The following is a 24,808-nucleotide window of genomic DNA, read 5'->3' as shown; positions in this document are numbered from 1 at the left end:
ATTCCCTTGGGTATCTTGTATGTGGTGATCAGGTCTCCCCTCACTTCCTCTTCCAGCGAAGTGTGGTTTCATTCCCGTAGTCTCTCCTCATGACTTCGGTAGTGTACTTTTTCTTTCTGAAGGGGTTCTGTTCCCTTCTCTGTTGACTGGGCGCTGGGGGAGCAGCTTGCTCTGTTGCCTCTCGCTTGGTCCCGCTGTTGGTGGGCGCTTTGGGTTGTCTTCCGGCCTCTGCTGGCGTCGGAGGCCGGCTTCTCCCCCTTGGGGGGGGTTCAGAGCTGGCGGGGTGGGCTTCTTCCCTGCGCTTCGTCATTTCCTCTTCGTGGGTGCGTGGGGCGTGGTCGATCCGCCCCATCCTTCTGGGCTTCCCGTCTGCTCTTTGCAGTCATGAGTTTTTCCCGTCTGCTCTTTGCAGTCATGAGCTTTTCCAGTCTGCAGTTCTTCTGGACTACTTCCGTCTGCGCCCTGGATCCTCTGCCCTGCTCGGAGGACTGTTGTCTCCTGTTCGGATTCTGTTAGGGCCGGGTGCATGGATGGTGGACCTGGACCTCCAGGCCACTTCTTGGCACGTTCCTCTCCAGTTTTTCTGGGGCTAGCACGGTTGGTAATTACCTATGTGTACTTACCTAAGTGTAGTTACAGGATGAGAGCTACTCTCGTGGTGTCCCGTCTTCCCAGCACTCTTTGTCATATAATGCTTTGATTATAATTGTCATATTGTCATATAATGATTGTCATATGTCATAATATGTCTTCATATGATTGTCATACAATGCTTTGGTGGTGGGGCTTTCAGGTTTGCTGTTTTTATTGCATTCCCTATTTTGTGAAGGGCACTTTGTATACTCTTTGCATCTTTACCGGATCTTAGTGCCCTGTCTGCGTCTGAGATTCGGTGTCTGGCCTACCTCGACGACTGGCTGGAGTGGGCTCCCAGTCAGTCCGCTTGTCTGCTCGCCAGGGGATGGTTCTTTCCAGATCGCTGGGTTTGGTTTCCTGGTGATCTGGGGGTTTTACCTTCTGTTTCCGTCCCGGGTTCGGACCTGGGCCTTGTTTCAGGCTCTTGGGCCCCTCATTGTCTTCCCTCCAGAAGTGTTACTGTGGCTGTGGTCCCGCCTTTGGCTGTTCAGGAGGGGGTCCCGGGTTGCTCAGAGGTTGCTTGGGCGGTTGTGCGGGAGTTTGCACTTCGGCGTGCTTGTCTGCCCGCGGAGTCGGGTTTGGCTCCGGCGTCGGTTGGTTCCTACGGAGACTCCACTTCCGCCTCTTGCATTCCTTGGGTTCCTCTGGGGATCTGGTGTTGGTGCTGCGTCACCAGCTTCCTCTTTGGGGTTTTCGGGGTTCCATGCCTTGGCGGCTCCCCGAGCCTTCGCTCGATGTGTTCACGGACGGGTCGTCTCTCGGCTGGGGCTTTGTGACCAGTGCTCACCAGGTCGGCCGAGGTTGATGGAGTCTGTCTGTCCGTCGGGCTCACAGCCCGGTTCAGGTGTTCATGGCTGTCTGGTTTGCGCTTCGGAGGGTTTGGGTCACTAGGTACTCTACCATTCAGCTCTGTTTGGACTGTTCTCCGGTGGTTCTTGCCGGAACCACAGGGGGGGTTTGGTTAACAGTGTGGTTCGTGTCCGGGGTGTGTCCTGCGTCCTGGTGGACAGCTGTCTCGGTTCATTCCTCTTCGTGGGTTGGCCAGTCGTCGCCGATGCGTTTTGTTGGCTCTGTTGGGCTTATGGACTCATGGCCATGGACGTCTTCGGGTCGGCGTGGTCTAGGCGTCGCCCGTTTTGTGGCGCCCTTCCCACCTGCGAGGTCTTCACGGTGGAGGCTTTCGGCAGGCCTGGTCGAGGTGGGGGGTACCTGTACCTCTTCTCCCGGTCCAGCTGTTGCTTCGGGTTCTGGCTCAGTTGCAGCCCATTCCCACGAGAACAGTCCTTATGGTTCCACTGTGGCCGGCCCGGCCTTCTTTTCAGACGCTGCTTGATAGGTGTCCGTACCCGGGGCGTTTTTCCTGAGGCTTCGCCTCTTTCAGCAGGCCGAATCGGTCCTGTCCGTGACTGGTTCGGCCTTCTCTTTGGCTCTTCGCGTCTGGTATTTTGACGCAGGTATCGCCATCTCTATGGTGTTCAAGTGGCTTTGTTGCCGGTGTCCCACCTGCGAGCTTCGTCTTGGAGACTGTATGACGTTTATTACGTCTTCTCGCGTTTTGTTTCCCCTCCGGCCTGCTCATGAGTCGCCTGAGCCATCCTGGTCCTTGTTCAGGGTGCCTTCTTCTCTTCCCCTCAGTTTGTGGTAGCCCCTTCGGTTTCAGTTTCCTCCTCTTTGGTACTGGTGGTAGCTTTATTGGTGTGCAGCCTTTCTCTGTCCTGGCGACGGTCGAGGCGGCTGCTTTCCGGAGGGGTTCTTGGGGTATTGGTACTTGTTTGGTTTGGCCGGGGGGTGCGTCCTGTGTTGTCCAGTTGTGCTTTTTGCTGTTGCCGGCGTACCATGCCTGGGGATGCGCTGTGGTTGATCCGGTTCCTTCGTTCCCTGTTTTCAGGGCTCGGGTCTCCCGGGTCGTCCGCAGTGTTTTCCTTCTTACTGCGGTCTGTCTTTGCGCCCGTGCTGTTCAGACGTTTGCAGCAATTGCTGCTGTGTTGGTGACGTCTCGGGCTCATTTCGGGCGCAGGGAATTGTGGGTCGCACAGGTTTTTGGCCGCCCATCCATGTGTGCGTCTGTTCTTGGGCGTTCTTGTTGCCTTGGGTCGCAGGTTTGCGACCGGTTGTCTTGGCTTTGCGTTGCAGAGTTTGTGGCGGCCGCCTCCCGGGTTAGCCCTTTCTTTTCCTTCTCTTTGGGTATGAAGCTCCAGGGAGCCGTAGGGGCTCCCCACAGAAAACCAGCGTTGAATGTAATGAAACGCCATTTTCTGGGTGAGCCCCGGAGGCTCCCTGGAAACCCTCCCTCCCACCGGTCGGCGGTTTTTTCGCGTTGGTTGACGCTTAGCTTCCGAACTGGAGCTTGGCAGCCGGCGCGGTAGGTCCGGGGCTCCCCCCTCCCCCTCCCGGGGTGGGGAGGGCTGCGCGGACGATCGGCGCGGCAGTAAAGTGTGATGTTTGCTTGTTTGCTTGTTTCCTTGGGATTGTAGGGAGTTTTCTACCTCTCTGTTCGGTTTTTGTTGTAGTTTCTTACCATGTGGGGTTTGTTTTGTTACGCCTACCTTTCTGGGTGCCTAACCCCGGTCGATGGCAGATAAGGAAAACCCCCAACCATATGGGGTTTTCCAGGGCCATTGCTCCCTGAAACCTCTCTGAAGGGGCCAGGTTCTGGCGCTGGTCCCTGGTAGGTCTGAACTCCTTAGCTAATGTCCCGGTCTAACATAACACACATTAGCCCGATAAGCTCCAGGGAGCCTCCGGGGCTCACCCAGAAAATGGCGTTTCATTACATTCAACGCTGGTTTTTTAGGTCCAGATAGATGCAGTCAACCCAACCATCTCTTTCTTGTAAAATCTTTCTGGCTTGATCATAGAAACAGTAAATTCGATACACAGGATCTTCCAGATCGAAAACCATACTGTCTGTCTGATATTATATCATTTCTCTCCAGGTGTTCTACTCATTTAGTTTTTATTATTTTTTCTAATATTTTGATTATTACACTTGTCAATGATACAGGTCTATAATTGAGGGGGTCTTCCCTGCTTCCACTTTTGTAGATTGGAATTATGTTAGCATGTTTCCACACGTCTGCTACAACTCCTGTACACAGGGATGTCTAAAAAATCAGGTGAAGTGGAATGCTGAGCTCAGGTGCACAATCTCTCAGAACCAATGGTGAAACTCCATCTGGGGCCAACTGTGATGTTCTTACTTTGTTGACACTACTGGAAATTTTTTAGAGGAAGGCAGAAACAGAGTAGAAAATATAAGAGGAACAGTCAGATGGAACCACTACAGGATTACAGAGGGGAAGGGAGATACCCACAAGACTGGAATACAAATTATCAACAAGCACACAGGTACTACACCACACAACACCCGTCTTATTACCAAAACTGGACAAACCACTTCCAAAACAACACACCCTGGACCGGGGTAGAGTGGGGGAAGAACTACCAAAGCCCACCAGAAGTGACACGCAATGTGGGAAATCATTCATATTTGCAAACATACAAGGCTTGAAACCAAAATCAAGAAATAACGTTCATAAATGGCCTCCTAATAGAATAGAACTCAATATTTGGTGCATTTACTGAAACCCACACAAAAGACCACATGGGTAGTGAAATCTGGATTCCGATTTATAATCTATATAGATGTGACAGAGTAATTAGGTCAAGTGGAGGAGTAGGTCTGTATATTAAAGAGGAGCTGGCATGCACAGAGCTCCTGAACTCATCCAATGAGGTGGTAGAGGTACGTGGAATCAAGGTAGAAAATATTAAACTACTTATTATTTCAATATACAAACCTCCAGATGCAACAGTTGAGGAATTCACTGAACAGATCCACAAAATAGAGAATATCCTTGATAACCTAGTAAACCCAGTACCAGATATCATCTTCCTTGGTGACTTCAATCTACCCAGTTTAAAATGGAGAATAGTAAACAATAATATTATAGCAGGAAATCAACCTGGAAATAACCAACCACAGGTCAGAGAACTACTGAGATTCTGTGACAAATTCTCGCTCAGTCAGCAGATTACAGAACCAACTAGGAACGAAAACACGCTGGACCTGATATTCACGAACAATGATGAGCTAATCAGAGACATTACTCTCTCAGACACTACATACTCGGACCACAAGCTAATTGAAGTGCAAACTAACATTAATAACGGAAGTAGGCCCAAGAGAAACAACAAGCGAGAAGGGTTATTCAATAAATTCAATTTTAATAATAAAAGGATAGACTGGGAGAAAATAAACAGGGAACTTACAAACATTTAATGGGAAAATATTCTAAGAAATAAAAATTCTACGCAAGGAATAGAAAAACTGACTTCTGAAGCATATGAAGTCTGTCTGAAACATGTTCCTTTGAGGAAAGCCAGAAAGAGGTCCATTGTAGAAAGAGAACGCAGACGACACTACAAAAGAAGGAAGAAATTAACGGAAATGCTTAAGCAGACACGACTCTCCATACAGAGAAGAAATAATTTAAACAGGGAGATTGAAGAAATCGAACAGAGACTGAAGCATTCCTATCAGACTGAAGAAAGCCAACTAGAACAGAAAGCAATTCAAGAAATAAAGAAAAACCCAAAATATTTCTTCACATATGCTAAATCAAAAGCAAAAACCACTGCCAGTATTGGACCTATTTGTATTAGTGAAGGTTCATACACTGAGGATGACAAAGAAATTAGTGAAATCCTAAAAAAGCAGTATGAGGTCATGTTTAGCACTCCGATACACAGCATGAAAGTGGAAGATTCAGACAATTTCTTTGAGTGATATCCAAACAACTGTAAATATAACTGATATCAACAATAGCGTAGCAGATTTTGAAAGAGAAATTGACAATATGCCCATGCACTCAGCCCCGGGTCCAGACTCATGGAATTCTATATTTATAGAGAAATGCAAAGTGCCAGTAGCACAGGCACTCAGTATAGTGTGGAGGAAGAGCTTGGACACGGGAAAGGTTCCAGATGCGCTGAAAGCAGCAGACATAGCCCCTCTACACAAGGGAGGTAGCAAAGCATTGGCAAAGAATTATGGACCAGTTACACTAACGTCCTGCATAATAAAAGTATTTGAGAGAGTGATCAGGAGTCAGGTCACTAGATTCATGGAAATCAATGACCTCCACAATCCAGGCCAACATGGATTTAGAGCAGGAAGATCATGCCTCTCACAGCTACTTTACCACTATGACAAAATCACTGAGGCATTAGAAGAAAAACAGAATGCAGATGTTGTATACACAGACTTTGCAAAGGCATTCGACAAGTGTGACCATGGAGTGATTGCACACAAAATGAGGTCAATAGGTATAACTGGTAAAGTAGGACGCTGGATACTCAATTTCCTGTCGAACAGAACACAAAGAGTAACAGTCAATCAAGTAAAATTGAGTCCGAGCACAGTTAAAAGATCAAGGACTGGGCAGTGGTGCAAGGACTATACCTGAAGGTACAGTCCTTGCACCACTGCTGTTCCTTATTCTCATATCAGATATAGACTAGACAAAAATACAAGTCACAGCTTCGTGTCATCCTTTGCAGATGATACAAAAATCAGCATGAAAATTACCTCTGCTGAAGACATTGAAAAACTACAAACAGACATTAACAAAGTTTTCGATTGGGCAGCAGAAAATAACACGATGTTTATCGGTGATAAATTCCAGGTACTCAGATACGGCAAAAATGAGGATCTGAAACATAATACAGGGTACAAAACACAATCGAATCTGCTCATAGTAGGAAAACACCTTGTCAAGGATTTGGGAATAATGATGTCCAACGACCTAACGTTTAGGGAGCATAACCAAGCAAGTATTGCGTCAGCCAGAAAAATGATAGGATGGATTACGAGAACCTTCAAGTCCAGAGATCCCATCACCTCACGTTGTACTCTTCAAATCACTTGTGTTGTCCCATCTTGAGTACTGCTCAGTACTCACTTCCCCCTTCAGAGCAGGAGAGATTGCTGAAATAGAGGGAATACAGAGAACATATACGGCACGCATAGACGAGATAAAGCACCTAAATTATTGGGATCGTCTCAAAGCTCTCCAAATGTACTCGCTAGAAAGGAGACGCGAGAGACACCAAATAATATACACATGGAAAATACTGGAGGGCCAGGTCCCAAATCTGCACAATAAAATAACAACGTACTGGAGTGAACGATATGGAGGAAAGTGCAGAATAGAACCAGTGAAGAGCAGAGGTGCCATAGGCACAATCAGAGAACACTGAATAAACATCAGAGGTCTGCGGTTGTTCAACGTCCTACCAGCGAGCATCAGAAATATTGCCGGAACAACCGTGGACATCTTTAAGAGAAAACTAGATTGTTTTCTTCAAGGAGTGCCGGACCAACCGGACTGTGATGGGTATGTGGGCCTGCGGGCCGCTCCAAGCAACAGCCTGGTGGACCAAACTCTCACAAGTCAAGCCTGGCCTCGGGCCGGGCTTGGGGAGTAGAAGAACTCCCAGAACCCCATCAAGCAGGTTACTTAGCTCCAGGAGCATTTGTTCCACTTCGTCTCTAGACACCTCTATGTGCTCTATGCTGTTCTCTGAAATTCTTATTGTGTCTGGTTCTCTGAAGATCTCATTTTGTACAAACACACTTTGGAACTTTTCGTTTAATGTTTTCACACATTTCCTTTTCATTTTCCATGTATCTGTCCCTAATTTTCAACCTCTGAATATTATCCTTTACTAGCAGCTTGCTTCTAATGAATTTATAGAAATGGCCTGGATCTGATTTACATTTGTCTGCTATACTGTTCTTAAAGTTCCTCTCTGTCTCTCTCCTAACTGACGTGTAGTTGTTTCTTGCATCTTTGTATCGCTGGTATGTTTGGGGGTTTTGGCCTCTTTCTATGATGATTCCATGCTTGTGTCTTTTGATCTCTGGCCCTCTTGCAATTTCTGTTGAACCAACCCTGTTTCCTAGATCTGCATGTCTATTTTGGTATAAATGTTTGTGTGCCTTCATCGTATATTTTGCAAAATTTGACATACATCTCATTTACTTCCTTGCCTAACAACAAGTCTATCCAATTATACCCATTAAAAAAATGTCCATGTTCCCCATAGCATCCTCTCTTGAAATCTAGTTTAACTACAACTGTTTCAATGTCCCCATTCTCTACTAGATTATATCGCATAGCGTATTTAATGTCCAAGAGGACATGATCACTCTTTCCCAAGGGAGGAAGATACTGGATGTCAAATACCTCTTCCTTTTTCCTGGCGAAGACTAGATCCAGTACTTACGGAACATCCCCTTCCCACATTGTTTCATTGTGTGTGTGTGGGGGAGGGGGGGTGGCTAGGTTCTGGCTATGATCCCCAATAGGCCTAACAGAACTCCACAGCTGATTTGACCTAGGAGTTGGAGGCCATCTCAGACCCTTTGCATCTGGGGCTCACCTTGAAAGAGGACTTTCATTGCATTCAATTCTGGTTTTCTATAACTGGCCATCTTTTAAATATTTTATCTGTTGTTGGCTGACTAAAGGACAAAGGCATGCAATATATTTTTAATTAAGTGTTACGTATCATTGTTCTGTATTGAATTGTTTTTTTATTTTGAATATTTCTTATCAGTAATGTTCTTGAAACTGATTTTATTTTGTTTCAGAGACAGTATTATCCAAGCTTTTGTCGCTCTTTGGAAGATTCACCCCCTGGCCATCAGTGATCATATATTGCCAAAACTGTTAATGGTAATGGAACAAGGTAAGCTTGTTAACCTTTTACTTCACTACACTATCTTCTTGAGGTTATCTTGAGATGATTTCGGGGCTTAGCGTCCCCGCGGCCCGGTTCCTCGACCAGGCCTCCTTTTTGTTACACACCCTCAGGAAGCAGCCCGTAGCAGCTGTCAAACTCCCAGGTACCTATTTACTGCTAGGTAGCAGAGGCATCAGGGTGAAAGAAACTGCCCATTTGTTTCTGTCTCCACCGGGGATTGAACCCGGAACCTCAGGATTACGAATCTGAAGCACTGCCTACTCAACTGTCAGGCCCCACTAAGACAGGGATAAAACACAACTCAATTTGTTTTATGTGTGCCCCTCCCCCCCTTTTCTCTCTCTCGATGAAGAGAATTTGCATTACTGTATTTGGCACTTAACTGCTTTCGTTTTCTGTTATTTATCTGTTATTTAACAAAGTTAAAGGACCGTGCTTTGTTTCCTGTCATAAATTATTTTGGTGTACTATCTCTTCCAGGTTATTGCAATAATTCCCACGTCAGCAACACTCAATTCTTGGAAACACTTGCCATTCTCGCCAGAGGAAGACTGCTCATTTCCCGTGTGTTGCCTCTCATCTGGGACTGGGCGATCGACACTTTGTCTGTGTCCTCTGATCAGTGCTCTCAACATCTCGCGTGTGTGATAAAGGTAATCTCTACTTGTTACTATGCAAGTGCCAGAAATGGCCTAAAATTTATAGTACAGTACTTGTTGATATTTTTGCCAAGAACTCGAATGTTTAATTGTCAACAAATCTACTTTATTACTGTTCTGCTAATTTAATTTGTCTTTCTTTTAATGTGTTTCATTGCACCATTTGCAATGAAATGTTAGTTTTTCTGTGGGGGAGCCCCTGCAGCTCCCGGGAGCTTACTCGGCTGATGTAAATGTATTAGACAATGGCATCAGTTGATGGAGTTCTTGCCTGACGGGGATCACAAGCCAGAACCTGGTCCCCTCAGAGAGGCATGAGGAGCAACGCCCTATGGACCCCCCACCCATGTGTTTGGAAGCATTCCATGTCTGCCATCGACCGGGGTTTGGCACCCAGAAAGGCAGGCGTAACAAATCAAACCCAACGTGGTAAAAATAGCTACCTAAAACTTAACAGGGAGGCAGAACTTCCAAACTAAAACAAGCAAATAAGCAAACATCACTCATGCCGTCGCGCAGGGCGAGCTCCCAAACATGAGGGCTTCGGAGTCGGGGTAGGGTTTAGATGGTGTTGAGACTTGGGTGGCTTCAGGGACTGCACCTTCTAGGTTGGGAACAGAGGCATTCAAGCCTGCTCCTCCCACCAAGGTTTCCCAGTCTTACCAGCAGACCCCCTTCTTCTCAGCCTTTCCCTGGGACTCTGCCTTTTCTTTAGGGGGCAGAGGGTGTGGAGGATGGTTCTGCCTCGGGTTCTGGCATGGAGGATATTGGGGCTGGGGAGGAGTTGGCATGGGGGGGGGGGGCTGTGCCCCACTTAACCCCGGTTGAGTGTTGGTACCCTTGCAGCGGGACTTGTTGTTTCAAGGGGAAGGGTTTTCTTCTCCCCTTCCCTGTATGCATGGGATTTGGGTTCGGTTCTAGGTTCCCCTGGGTACTTTGGTTCCTTCCTTCCAAAGATTTTTGGCTTCTCGAATCCCCCCCTAAGGAGGTTCGGAAGGCTATCGCAGCTTATCTTCTGCATGACCCAGATTGCGCCTCATTGGTGGATCCGTCTTCTTTTGAGTTCGGTTCGACCTTTCCCTTTTGGAAGCATTATGAGGTACCGGAGTCTTCCTGGTTGGCAGATTGTTTTTTTTACTTTCATTGGGGCGTGGCATAGGTTTTGTCGGACCCACACGCTTGATTGGCGGGAGACTTACACTGTGTTACAGATTTACCTGGGGGCGAGTTTGAGTGCATTAATGCGTGCTTGTTCGCCCTTGTACTCGCCTAATTGTGCTTGCGGGGGTTGAGCTCTGGCTCTTTGGTCCCGCTTCTCAACCGTCAATCAACAGGTGTACAGGTTCCTGAGCCTATTAGGCTCTATCATATCTACACTTGAAATTGTGTATGGAGTCAGCCTCCACCACATCACTTCCTAATGCATTCCATTTGTCAAGCACTCTGACACTAAAAAAGTTCTTTCTAATATCTCTGTGGCTCATTTGGGCACTCAGTTTCCACCTGTGTCCCCTAGTGCATGTGCCCCTTGTGTTAAATAGCCTGTCTCTATCTACCCTATCAATTCCCTTGAGAATCTTGAATGTGGTGATCATGTCCCCCCTAACTCTTCTGTCTTCCAGCGAAGCGAGGAAGTGATGTGGTTGAAACGTCCACATCACTCAGGTGGGTTTCCCGCCTGTTTCCAGTCCTAAAACGGAACTGTGCAGATCTGAGGTTCATTCTGGAATTGTCTCAACTGTACCCCTGGATCTTTTGCCCATCTTTTCAGATAACCACTCTGTCTCAGGTCTGGCTTCTCTTGAAGCTGATGCTTGGATGGTGTCTCTGGACCTCTGGGACGCATATTGGCACGTCCTGATTCATCTGGAGTTCAGGGACTGGTTAGGTTTTGTGATGGGGCTGCAGGCTTTCCGCTTTCGTTGCCTTCCGTTTGGCCTGAATCTCACCTTGTGTATTCAGGCGTCTTACCCGGGTCATCTTAGCCCGTCTGTGCCTGTTAGGGCTTCAGGTTCTGGCCTACCTCAATGACTGGCTGGTGTACTCATCTAGTTGTACTCGCTTAGTTGTGCTTGTGGGGGTTGAGCTCTGGCTCTTTGGTCCTGGTTCTTAACTGTCAATCATCTGGTGTATAGATTCCTGAGCCTACTGGGCTCTATCATACCTACATTTGAAACTGTGTATGGAGTCAGCCTCCACCACATCACTGCCTAATGCATTCCATCTGTTAACTACTCTGACACTGAAAAAGTTCTTTCTAACGTCCCTGTGGCTCATGTGGGTACTCGGTTTCCTCCTGTGTCCCCTTGTTTGCGTACCACCCGTGTTAAACAGTTTATCTTTATCTACCCTGTCAATTCTTCTGAGAATTTTGTAGGTAGTGATCATGTCTCCCCTTACTCTTCTGTCTTCCAGTGTTGTGAGGTGCATTTCATGCAGTCTTTCCTCTGCGTTTCTTTGCCTTTCGTTGTGGGCTCTTAACCGGTTTGCATGTCAGGGGTTTGGGTTCCTCGTGATCAGCTAGTTCTCGGGGAAGGGGACGGATGTGTCGTCGTCGCTCCGTTAAAACACTGGAATAAACTGGGCTTTTTTAGGATTACAACCATGGATTATGGCCCACAGTGCATAGTGACTCGTAGGAAAGTTGAATACAGAAATTAACAATGGAACTTTGATTTAAATACGGATTAAACGTGGGACCACGTGATGAGCCAGGGCCACCAGGCTCATGTGTACAGGCATAAGCGATATATATCAAATATAGTGAGCAGTGATAAGTTGAACAGTGAAGTGGAACGTGTAACACAACATATAAATTAGTGGATAGTGTTAGAGAATTGTACATAGAAAAAGTATAAATGTAAAGTTGTGGAGGAGGCATCACACTTGGCTGTTTACACCACAGCCACTAGGCCTACACAGTGTAGGGGTCGTCCCTTAGTAACAGTATACTCCCTCAGTGATAATATACTGGCAATATATACTGTAATACGGGAAAGTGGATCTAGGAACTAGTAATAGAGTAAGTGAATAACATTGCAAGCCGGAAGAAAGTAGAAATTCCCTTAGGATATTACAGGCAAATAATCAGTGTATAAATCAAGTAACTGACAACCGGTGGCATCCTGCCCCCGACCTGGGACCAACAACGGTCAACTAGATGGTCCCAAGAGGACCATATTTTCTCCACAAGGCAATAAGTACCCTCACACAAACTTGAACATATAAACATATGTAATATTATAAATATACTGTATACATATTATATATACATAAATATAATATTATAAATATATGCATATAATATTATAACATCACAAACCCAACATGGAGGTGTGTGGAGGCTGCCTTAAGTCACTTCGGAAGAGTGTTGTAGGCATTGTATGTAACATTTGTAACATAAGATTTCACCTGAGTTGTACAGGATTACCTACACAATATGCAAACCGGGAAGGTAACTACTGGATCTGTCAAAGTGACAGACAGATGTGGGAAAACATTACCAAACTAATGAATAACATTCCTGAAGTACACAGGCTACAATTCACACAAAAACTACCAGAAATATATGCAGAGTATATAAAGACAGCAACGAACTCTGAGCACAACCCAGGGACTGAGAATTTAGAGAGTCAAAGTAGCAATGTAGAAGGACATAGTGTCGAGGTATAGAAAAATGAAGGCAATATTGTAGAGCAAACTGGCAATATGAATAAGGAGAGAAAAAATGAGACGAATGAAAACACAAATGAGAAAGACGAAAGCAACAAGGAGAAAGATCAGGGCAATACTGAGAATGAATGCAGAAACGAGAAAGTTGGAACAAAAAACACAGAGGTAGCCAAGTCGTGCACAGGTACAAACAAGAATAATACAATCACAGATGAAAATATTTGCAGGTATTATGCAAAAAGGACAGTGCAGATATGGGCCCAGAGGCACGGAATGCTCATTCATGCACCCACGGAAATGACAAAACTGGTTAGGGAAAGGCAGATGTCGTTTTGATACAGAGTGTAGATATTTTCACCCTAAGCTATGCAAACTCTCAGTTAATGAGAGGAAATGCTACCATCTTCATTGCCACGATTTCCACGTCAGAGGTACACAGCGCTATATAAGAGAGGAAGTCCAATATAATAGCCCTGAAAATTTGTTAGAGGCAGGCACAAACAGAGGGAGAAACAGACAAACAGAAACGTGGCAGGAGTACGGATGGAGAGGGGGAAATGCCCAAAACTGGATTACGGTTCGTCATCAAGCCCACACATACTACACCCCCCAACTACACAGAGACTACCACACTCCCCAGTATCACTTCCAAAACTGGACAAACCATTGCCACAACAACACACCCTGGGTCAGGGTAGAGAAGAGGGAGAACTACCAAAACCTTCCAGAAGTGACACACAATATGGACAATCATTCATATTTGCAAACATTCAAGGTTTAAAGCCAAAGTCAAGAAATAAAGTTAAGTTCATAAATGGTCTCCTATTAGAGTCAAACTCAATATTTGGGGCATTCACGGAAACTCATACAAAAGATTACATGAATGGTGAAATCTGGATTCCAAATTATAATTTATATAGATGTGATAGAAAAACTAGGTCAAATGGAGGAGTAGGTCTGTATATTAAAGAAGACCTGGTATGCACAGAACTACTAAACTCAACTAATGAGGTGGTAGAGGTACTTGGAATTAAGGTAGAGAAACTAAACCTAATTATTATTCTAATATATAAACCGCCAGATACAACGGTTGAGGAATTCACAGAGCAGATGCACAAAATAGAGAACATACTTGATAACCTAGCAAACCCAGCTCCAGATATTATCTTCCTTGGAGATTTCAATTTACCGAGTCTAAGATGGAGAATGGCAAACACAAGTATCATAGCAGGGAATGACCCGGGAAATAACCAACCACAGGTCAGAGAACTTTTGAGATTCTGTGACAAATTCTCGCTCAATCAACAGATTACAGAACCAACTAGGAACGAAAACACACTAGACTTGTTATTCACAAACAATGATGAACTAATCAGAGACATCACAATCTCAGATACTTCATACTCAGACCATAAGCTCATTGAAGTGCGAACTAGCATAAATAACGGTAGTAGGTCTAAGAGACCCAACAAGCGAGAAGGAATATTCAATCAATTCAATTTCAACAATAGGAGGATTGACTGGGAAAAAATAAATGTAAACCTTGCAACCATTCAATGGGAGACGGTCTTAAACGACAAAACTCCCACACAGGGAATAGCTCAACTGACAGCTGAAGCTTACAAGGTCTGCTTGAAGCACGTGCCTGTGAGGAGGGGCAGAAAGAGGACCACTCTAGAAAGAGACTGCAGACGACTGTACAGGAGAAGGAAAAAAAATAACTGAAATGCTTCGGCAGATACAACTATCACAAGCAAAGAAAACAAGCCTAAGCAGGAAGATCGAAGAAATAGAACAAACGTTGAAGCGATCATATGAGTCTGAGGAAATGGAATTGGAACAGAAAGCTATACAAGAGATAAGGAAAAATCCGAAATATTTTTTCACATACGCAAAATCAAAATCCAAAACCTCGACCAGTATTGGCCCGTTAATTACAAATGAAGGTACGTACACAGAGGACAACCAAGAGATTAGTGAAATTCTAAGAGGCCAGTATGAGGCTATGTTTAGCACACCAATAAACAACATGAAAGTTGATGACCCAGACAGCTTCTTTATGAATGACATTCAAGCTGCAGATAATATAACGGATATTACCACAAACTCGGAAGACTTTGGAAGAGAAAATGACAATATGCCTATGCACTCAGCTCCTGGGCCTGACTCATGGAATTCAATATTCATAAAGAAATGTAAAGTTCCAGTAGCGAGAGCACTCAGCGTAATATGGAGAAAAAGCCTGGATACAGGGGAGATACCAGCAGCCCTTAAATCTGCAGATATAGCTCTGTTGCACAAGGGGGGGAGTAAAGCCTTGGCAAAAAGTTATAGGCCAGTTGCACTAACATCACACATAATAAAAGTGTTTGAAAGAGTGATTAGGAATCAAATTTCTAGTTTTATGGAAAACAATGAATTGCACAATCCAGGACAACATGGATTTAGAGCGGGAAGATCCTGTCTGTCACAGTTACTCAATCACTATTGAGTAACATTAGAAAGTCACTCAATCACTATTGAGTAACGTTAGAGACGTTAGAAAGAATTTTTTCAGTGTCAGAGTAGTTAATAAATGGAATGCACTAGGAAGTGATGTGGTGGAGGCTGACTCCATACACAGTTTCAAATGTAGATATGATAGAGCCCAGTAGGCTCAGGAATCTGTACACCAGTTGATTGACAGTTGAGAGGCGGGACCAAAGAACCAAAGCTCAACCGCCGCAAGCAAAATTAGGTGAGTACAATTAGGTGAGTACTATGACAAAATCACAGAAGCCCTAGAAGAAAAGCAAAATGCAGATGTTGTATACACAGACTTTGCAAAGGCGATCGACAAATGTGACCATGGGGTGATAGTTCACAAAATGAGGTCAATGGGAATAACTGGAAAAGTAGGACACTGGATACTCAATTTCCTGTCGAACAGAACACAAAGAGTAACAGTCAATCAGATAAAATCGAGTCCAAGCGATGTTAAAAGCTCTGTACCTCAAGGTACAGTCCTTGCACCGCTACTGTTCCTTATTCTCATATCTGATATAGACAAAAATACACGTTACAGCTTCGTGTCGTCCTTTGCAGATGACACAAAAATCAGCATGAAAAGTACCTCTGCTGAAGACATTGAAAAACTACAAGCAGATGTCAACAAAGTTTTCGATTGGGCAGCAGAAAATAACATGATGTTTGACAGTGATAAATTTCAGGTACTCATGTACGGCAAAAATGAGGATTTGAAACATAATACAGGTTTTTATACTATGGGAAGATTCGATTGAAACACAATCGAATCTTCCCATAGTAGAAAAACAGCATGTCAAGGATTTGGGAATAATGATGTCCGACGATCTAACGTTTAGGGAGCATAACCAAGCAAATATCGCGTCACACCAGAAAAATGATCGGATGGATTATGAGAACTTTCAAATCCAGGGATCCCATCACAATGGTTGTACTCTTCAAGTTACTTGTGTTGCCCCATCTCGAGTACTGCTCAGTACTCACTTCTCCCTTCAGAGCAGGAGAGATTGCTGAAATAGAGGGAATACAGAGAACATATACGGCACCCATAGACGAGATAAAACACCTAAATTATTGGGATCATCTCAAAGCTCTCCAAATGTACTCTCTAGAAAGGAGACGAGAGAGATACCAAATAATATACACATGGAAAATACTGGAGGGTCAGGTCCCAAATCTACACAGTAAAATAACAACGTACTGGAGTGAACGATATGGAAGAAAATGCAAGATTGAACCAGTGAAGAGCAGAGGTGCCATAGGCACAATCAGAGAGCACTGTATAAACATCAGAGGTCCGCGTTTGTTCAACGTCCTAGCGACTATAAGAAATATTGCCGGAACAACCGTGGACATCTTCAAGACAAAACTGGACGGTTTTCTAAGAGAAGTTCCAGATCAGCCGGGCTGTGATGGGTATGTGGCTCTGCGGGCCGCTCCAAGCAACAGCCTGGTGGACCAGACTCTCGCAAATCGAGCCTGGCCTTGGGTCGGGCTTGGGGAGTAGAATAACTCCCAGAACCCCATCAACCAGTTATCAACCAGGTGAATTGGAGGAAGTCCCATCTGGTTCCGTCCCGGGTTTGGACTTGGCTGGGTCTTGTGTGAGACTCTCGGACCACTTCCTTGTCTACCGCAGTCCTGCCATCACCCATTTCTGGAGGGCTCCCAGGTGTCACTGCAGTTGCTCGAGCAGCTGTGCGGGAATCTGAACTTCTCTGTGACTGTTACCCGCCAGGTCGGGTGTGGCTTCGGCAGCTGTTCTGGTTCATTTGGGAATCTTCCTTTTGCCGCTCTCGCAATTGTTGCAAAGCCCCCCGGGGGACAAATCCATCAGTTGCTGTGTCGCCTGCTTCCACTTCAGGTATTTTCAGGGTTCAGTGCCTCGGCGCCTACCCGAGGCCTTGCTCGATGTGTTCACGGATGCCTCGTCTCTCGGCTGGGCCTCTGGAGGTCGGGTTGGGAAGCTTCATGCTCTCCTTCGGCACAGGGGTTTCTGCTCTTTTGGTCCCAGTGGTAGGTTTGTTAGTTTGCAAACATCTCCTCCTTTTCTGGTGAAGAATGATACTACTGCTTTCCGAAGGGATACTTGCAACCCTCCCTCCCTCCCTCCAGTCAGCAGTTTTCGTGGTTTTAACATCCAGCCTCAGAACTGTGGGTGAATAGCCGGCACAGAGAGGTCTGGGACTTCCCTTCCTCCTTCCAGGGAGGAGGGAGCTGCGCAGACAGCGGCGCAGTGACGGTTGCGACAGCATGCTCATTTACTCGTTTTAGGTTCTGCATGCCTGACCCGATTGATGGCAGACATAAAATGCTTCCAAACACACGGGGGTTTCTATAAGTCAGTGCTCCTCGTGCCTCTCTGAGGGGGGGCCAGGTTTTGGCTCGTGGCCCCAGTAGGCTTAAGAACTCCATTTGCTTTGCCTGATGCCAGGGTCTAATACATTCATACCAGCCCGGATAACTCTGGGAAGCCTCCGGGTCTCACCAAGAAAATGCCGTTTCATTATATTCAACACAAGTTTTTTCTGTGGAGAGTCACTTTGGCTCCCCAGTGCTCTGACTATTCCGGGCTGATGTGCATGTATTAGACCATGGCAACAATCAATAGAGTTCTAGGCCTACCGGGGACCAGAGCCAGAACCTTGCCCCCTCAAGAAGAGGCACGAGGAGCACTGGCCTATAGAAACCCCCATGTAATCGGATGCAGTCTATGTCTGCCATCTACCAGGTCAGGCACCCAGAAAGGTAGGAATTCCAAAACAAACTACAGCTGGTCAAAAATTGCAAACCGAAAGTCGAACTAACAAGCAGAACTCCCCAATCGTAAACAAGCAAACAACTGACTGCAACCTGCGACCCAAGGCTACACAAGCCCAAGAAAGGCCTGGAACACTAATAAAGTACCGTGTGGTCAGGACCCTGTTCAACCCCCAAAAAGCCCCATGCCCGAATGTCAGCCCAGGGCATATTACCAAAAACAGCAGCCAAAGCCACGATCTTATGAACGCCGTGGGCACAGGGATAGACTGCAGGCTGGCTTGACAGAATAATCCTGTGGACAACCTGGGAGACCCGTGCCCTGGAACAGGGAAGAAGGGAAACAGGTTCCACCCAAAGCGTGTCCCCTGCCACAGAGACCGTGGCGGGCAAATAACGGCAAAGAGCTGCAACCGGACACAAAACATTATGCACCCCTGGCCAAACCAACCAAGCATTAACAACCCAAGGACCCCTTCTGAAAGCAGCAGACTCATTCTTCGCCAGTAAAGGAGGAGATGGCTACAAACGAACAAAATGACCACCAAGACCAAAAGAGCAGAAACCCCTTGCTCCAGAGGAGAGCATGAAGCTCCCCTACCCGATCCCCAGGTGCCAATGCCAACAAGAAAAGAGCCTTAGAAAACAGTCCTGAACCAAGGGGGGGGCCACCATAAACTGAGGAGAAGAGAGAAAAGAGAACACCCGGTCTAAATAACAGGACGGCGCAGGCAGCGCATGAGCAGGCCGGAGGTGAAACAATGCCCAAGAACGCTTGTGGAACAGAGCAGAAGTGACATCCACCCCGAACACAAGCTGCAGCAAGCTCTGCCAGCGCCGCCCGATACGAGGCAACAGTATTTGGCATAAGATGACTGTCCTAAAACAACCAAGAGAGAGAAAGGACAAAACAACCCGATCAGGAATCAAAGACAACCTGTGAAGAGACAAAAATTGCCAAAAGGACTGCCAGGGAACTTTATACTGTCGTCAAGACGAAACTCATAATGCATGTTTGCTTGTATTTGATTGGGGAGTTCTGCTTGCTAGTTCGGCATTCGGTTTGCAATTTTTGACCATCAGTAGTTTGTTTTGGAATTCCTACCTTTCTGGCTGCCTGACCTGGTGGAATGGCAGACATAGACTGCTTCCAGTTACACGGGGGGGGGGGGGGGGGGGTGTTTATAAGCCATTGCTCCTTGTGCCTCTCTGAGGGGGCCAGGTTCTGGCTCTGGTCTGGGGTAGGCCTAGAACTCCATCGATTGACTGTTGCCACGGTCTAATATATGCACATTAGCCCGGTATAGCTCCAGGGAGCCTCCAGGTCACACCCAGAAAATGGCATTCCATTACATTCAACGCTTTTTTTTTATGTACAGTACTATATGTACTGTAGTTCATAGGATGAGTATCATTGTCTATCTTAATTTTTCTGTACAATACAACTTAAATATTGTACTGTTACTCAATCATTTCTTTCCTTTGATATACAGAAATGTTTACATAAAAAAATAATAATCCACAGATTTTGACAAATGTGAGCGACAGTGAGAGTGAGAGCTATATACTGGAGGAATGGAATGGCATTACAAAGGTACTTAGCTTGTTCATGGCTGCCATCCTCAGTTCACATGCGGTCAAGTCAGTACAAGTTCTTCGCTGCCTTTCACATATATGCAAAATACTAGTATCCAAGCTAAGGTAAGTTGCTTTGCTACTAGAAATGTGTCTTGATTTTATTCTGGAACAATATAGTTTTGTCTTTTAATATCCCATGTGGTTAGTTGTTTACTAAAATCAGGTGTGTGCACTAATGCATTTCTTTTTAAATAATTGTAAGATCTCAAATCCTGTATATTGATTAGTTTAGAACATACTGAAACATTATGACTTTCATTTAATTTTATGTGTGGCGGTTGGGTTTTTTGTTTCAGCCACGTTATATTGTGAATTATTCTCTGCAGTAGAATTGTAACACTTTAAAGAGTTAAACTATTAGGAAAAATTATTAATGCAACGTTAGTACCCTTGGGTGTTCAGACCTTGGTTTGGTTTGGTTTGGCGTTGGTCTGAAGGTTTATCAAGCACGGGAATGTTGTTATGGCCACCACTATAGCTTCCTGTCCAACTATCAACTATACTGTACCTTAGTCTTGTCAAGCACGGGAATGTTGTTATGGCCACCACTATAGCTTCCTCTCCAACTATCAACCATACTGTACCTTAATCTTGGAATAAAGTTAACTTAAAATATACAGCGTGACAAAAACTTGAGAATCGTATTTTAGAGGAGATGGCACAAGAGGCCAACATTTATTCCCTAAGCTAATGAGAGGGAGACCAGTGCTCCCTCTGTGAGTGCCAATCATGGGAGACCAGTGCTCCCTCTGTGACCCTCTGTGAGTGCCAATCGTGGGAGACCAGTGCTCCCTCTGTGAGTGCCAATCATGGGAGACCAGTGCTCCCTCTGTGAGTGCCAATCATAGGAGACCAGTGCTTCCTCTGTGAGTACCAATCATGGGCGACCCAGTGCTCTATCCTGCCTGACTGTGTGGGCTCCTGTGTAGTGCTCTATCCTGCCTGACTGTGTGGGCTCCTGTGTAGTGCTCTATCCTGCCTGACTGTGGGCTCCTGTGTAGTGCTCTAACCTGCCTGACTGTGTGGGCTCCTGTGTAGTGCTCTATCCTACCTGACTGTGGGCTCCTGTGTAGTGCTCTATCCTACCTGACTGTGGGCTGCCAAGGTCGCCAGCACTGTATCATCCTTTGCAGATGACACTAGGATTTTCATGAGAGTTGGCAACATAGAGGACACGGCAAACCTCCAATCAGATGTAGATCAGGTCTTTCTATGGGCTACAGAAAATAATATGGTGTTCAACGAGGATAAGTTCCAGCTCATGCGCTACGGAAAAATTGAAAATATAAAAACAGAAACCAAGTACAAAACTCAGGCAAATCATAACATAGAACGAAAAGGCAATGTAAAGGACCTGGGTGTACTCATGTCGGAAGACCTTACCTTTAAAGAACACAATAAAGTAGCCGTCACAACTGCAAGAAAAATGACAGGTTGGATAACAAGAACTTTTCACACTAGAGATGCTATACCGATGATGATACTTTTCAAAACGCTTGTGCTCTCTAGAGTGGAGTACTGCTGCACAATGACAGCCCCTTTCAAAGCTGGAGAAATTGCTGACCTAGAGAGCGTGCAGAGATCCTTTACTGCTAGAATCCACTCAGTAAAACATCTAAATTACTGGGACCGACTAAAGAGCCTAAATCTGTACTCCCTTGAGCGCAGGCGGGAGAGATACATAATAATTTACACGTGGAAAATAATTGAGGGGCTGGTCCCAAACCTGCACACAGAAATAACACCACATGAGACCAGAAGACATGGCAGGATGTGCAGAATACCCCCGTTGAAAAGCAGAGGTGCAACAGGTACTCTGAGAGAGAACGCTATCAACATCAGAGGCCCGAGACTGTTCAACACGCTTCCACTACACATAAGGGGCATAACTGGCAAACCCCTCACAGTGTTCAAGAGAGAACTGGATAAGCACCTCCAAAGGATACCTGATCAACCAGGCTGTGACTCATACGTCAGGCTGCGAGCAGCCGCGTCTAACAGCCTGGTTGATCAGTCCAGCAACCAGGAGGCCTGGTCGACGACCGGGCCACGGGGACACTAAGCCCCGGAAGCACCTCAAGGTAGCCTCAAGGTAGGGCTCCTGTGTAGTGCTCTATCCTGCCTGACTGTGTGGGCTCCTGTGTAGTGCTCTATCCTACCTGACTGTGTGGGCTCCTGTGTAGTGCTCTATCCTACCTGACTGTGGGCTCCTGTGTAGTGCTCTATCCTGCCTGACTGTGTGGGCTCCTGTGTAGTGCTCTATCCTACTCCTGACTGTGGGCTCCTGTGTAGTGCTCTATCCTACCTGACTGTGGGCTCCTGTGTAGTGCTCTATCCTACCTGACTGTGGGCTCCTGTGTAGTGCTCTATCCTACCTGACTGTGTGGGCTCCTGTGTAGTGCTCTATCCTGCCTGACTGTGTGGGCTCCTGTGTAGTGCTCTATCCTACCTGACTGTGTGGGCTCCTGTGTAGTGCTCTATCCTGCCTGACTGTGTGGGCTCCTGTGTAGTGCTCTATCCTGCCTGACTGTGTGGGCTCCTGTGTAGTGCTCTATCCTATCTGACTGTGTGGGCTCCTGTGTAGTGCTCTATCCTACCTGACTGTGTGGGCTCCTGTGTAGTGCTCTATCCTACCTGACTGTATGGGCTCCTGTGTAGTGCTCTATCCTACCTGACTGTGTGGGCTCCTGTGTAGTGCTCTATCCTGCCTGACTGTGTGGGCTCCTGTGTAGTGCTCTATTTTACCTGACTGTGGGCTCCTGTGTAGTGCTCTATCCTGCTTGACTGTGTGGGCTCCTGTGTAGTGCTCTATCCTACCTGACTGTGGGCTCCTGTGTAGTGCTCTATCCTGCCTGACTGTGTGGGCTCCTCTCCAAGCAACTCGGAATGAGCTAGCTCATTAACCAACTAATTCATTCCTTGTTGTTGGACAGGAAGCTTGTACTCAGGATTATCAACATTCCCTTAGGCCAACTACCGACCTGTCCCAGGCTGCAACCCCATAACAGATGGCAAACTGCCAGGTACCTTTTTACCTGAGGCAGATGCATCAGGTGAAAGGAAATGTACCCCACCATTTCTGTTTGTTCTTGATTGTGAGCTGTGCCACAAGAGAATGATAATGTAAATCTAATGAAAATGTTGTAAACTTATACTATCGTGCTTTGATTAAAGAATCATTCATACATCTTAATTCCTCACTAACTGAAATATTTTAATTGATTGCATTTTCTTGTCTTCTAATGCAGTGACCCAAAGCCTTTAGTCGAGTCTTTCATTAACGTGGCTATAAAGGATGGAGAAGTAAGAGCTGTAGGTGAACTTGTCTCCAAGTACCCAGAAATCAGAAGTCTGATGTCCAACATCTCCAGTGAAAGCCGTCCACAAGCATCATACATGGTAACACCATATTTTGTGAACTATAGTAAATTTGATCACACATTCTCCAATATAATTTGTATTTCAAGTAAATTTCCTCAGGTTGTGATCTCCACCTACAAAATTATCAGAGGAAATGACAGGGTGGACAAAGACAAACTATTTAGAATGGGCAGGGTAGGAACAAGGAGACACAGGTGGAAACTTGGTACTCAAATGAGCCACAAAGATATTAAAAATAGTTTGTTCAGTGTCAGGGTAGTTAACAAATGAAATGCACTAAGCTTACAGTGATGTGGTGGTGGCCAACTCCATACACAGTTTTAAATGTAGATGTGATAAAGCCCAATAGGTTCAGGAACCTGTACACCAGTGTTCAAGTGCTTAGAAATGCCAGGAAATTACAGTGATGAGGTTGGCAAATTTTGGTCATTAAGACAAGACATCTCAAAGGAAGACAGATAAAGCTGAAAACAACCTCAATGAAGCGAAACATCAAAATGGGAATAGAAATGAAGAAGAAAGAATTTTTTTTATACAAAGTGTTAGAGACTGAAAAGCTAGTAAAATGGTATTTAAAAACAATACAACAAAATTATTAACCTCTCAACTGCTCGGCTTCCAAATATGACACCCCCCCCCCAGTGCGCAGGAAATAAATTCTCTGGAAAAAAATTCTTTTTTTTTTTTTTGGGGGTGGGGGAGCCCCTATGGCTTCCCGTAGCTTACTAGGCTGATATGCTAATGTCAGACTTTGGTATAAGTCATGTGTATGGAGTTCGTATGGGCCTACCAGGGACCACACGCCAGAACCAGGCCCCTTCTAGAGAGGCAAGGAGAGCAATGGCCTATAGAAACCCCCTTGTAATTGGAAGCATTCAGTATCTGCCATCGACCGGGTTAGGCACCCAGAAAGGTAGGCGTCCCAAGACAAACCCCTATTCTGGTGAAAATTGCAACCAAAAGCCGAACGAGTGGATAGAACTCCCCAGACAAAAACGAGCAAACTAGTATGACGTCACCCACCGTCGCGCCACTGTCTGCGCAGCCCCCCCCCCTCCCAGGGAGGGGGAAGGGGTAGCTTCAGACCTACCGCGCCGGCGATCCACACCCCAATTCTTGAGGCTGATTCAATCTGCTCGTTTGTGTGCTCTGGCTCCAGTATTTTTGCGGCGCTGTGCCTTGTGTGTGGCTGCTGTACTCCAGGGGTGCGAGAGCCAGGAGTTATTCCTCAGTACTCAGGCTGCATGTGCCTAGGGTTCCCTTCCCTAGGTGCCTTGTAAGTACTGCCCTTGGAGCTTCGGGTTACCTTCCACAAGTTCCTCGGGGTCTGCCTCTGTGTGTTTGTTTTACTGCTCGATTTCTCAGCCACCCTTTGGGTACTTGGGTGTTTTGTCTCCCTAGTTTTCCTTTGAGTAAGAGGCAGTTTTCACACTGGTAAGGGGCGCAGGGTGCTGCGCAGCTAGTTGTCACCTATCACAGCAGCCGGCTCTGTTCCTTGGGGTACGTTGTCCTCTTACAGGGTTTTGTTTTTCTTTTTGTTTTGTCCTTGGTGGGGGGTTCTGCTCTATTTGCCACTGGTGTTTGGCCTCACCCTGATACTTGGTGGTGCCCCCTGCTTGGTCCCTGTGAGTGTACACGTCCCTGGGGTTCAGCTTTAGACTGTTTTGTAGTTTTGGGCGCCGGTTAGCAGTACCCTGCCTGGGTTTGCCTGAGCGCGAGTCCTCTTCAATTAAACGCTCAGGACCCTGGGAATCCCCTAGGGGACGCAT

General features: G+C 46.0%; 1 protein-coding gene across 2 annotated transcripts in view; it reads left to right on the top strand.

Annotated features, from left to right (window-relative positions):
- Mms19 (MMS19 nucleotide excision repair protein) overlaps positions 1-24,808 on the top strand; it is a 231,306-nt gene that overhangs the window by 144,064 nt on the left and 62,434 nt on the right. For both annotated transcript variants that reach the window (XM_069322871.1, XM_069322820.1), the window contains exons 10-13: positions 8,294-8,391; positions 8,887-9,059; positions 19,546-19,721; positions 22,907-23,057. In XM_069322871.1, the coding sequence (XP_069178972.1) occupies positions 8,294-8,391; positions 8,887-9,059; positions 19,546-19,721; positions 22,907-23,057 (598 nt within the window). The remainder of the gene's footprint in view (positions 1-8,293; positions 8,392-8,886; positions 9,060-19,545; positions 19,722-22,906; positions 23,058-24,808) is intronic.

This window comes from Procambarus clarkii, chromosome 1 (genome assembly GCF_040958095.1).
Source record: "Procambarus clarkii isolate CNS0578487 chromosome 1, FALCON_Pclarkii_2.0, whole genome shotgun sequence".
Classification (NCBI taxonomy): Eukaryota; Metazoa; Arthropoda; class Malacostraca; order Decapoda; family Cambaridae; genus Procambarus; species Procambarus clarkii.
The sequence above is the reverse complement of the archived record's forward strand: the minus strand, read 5'-3'. Positions and strand labels throughout refer to the sequence as shown.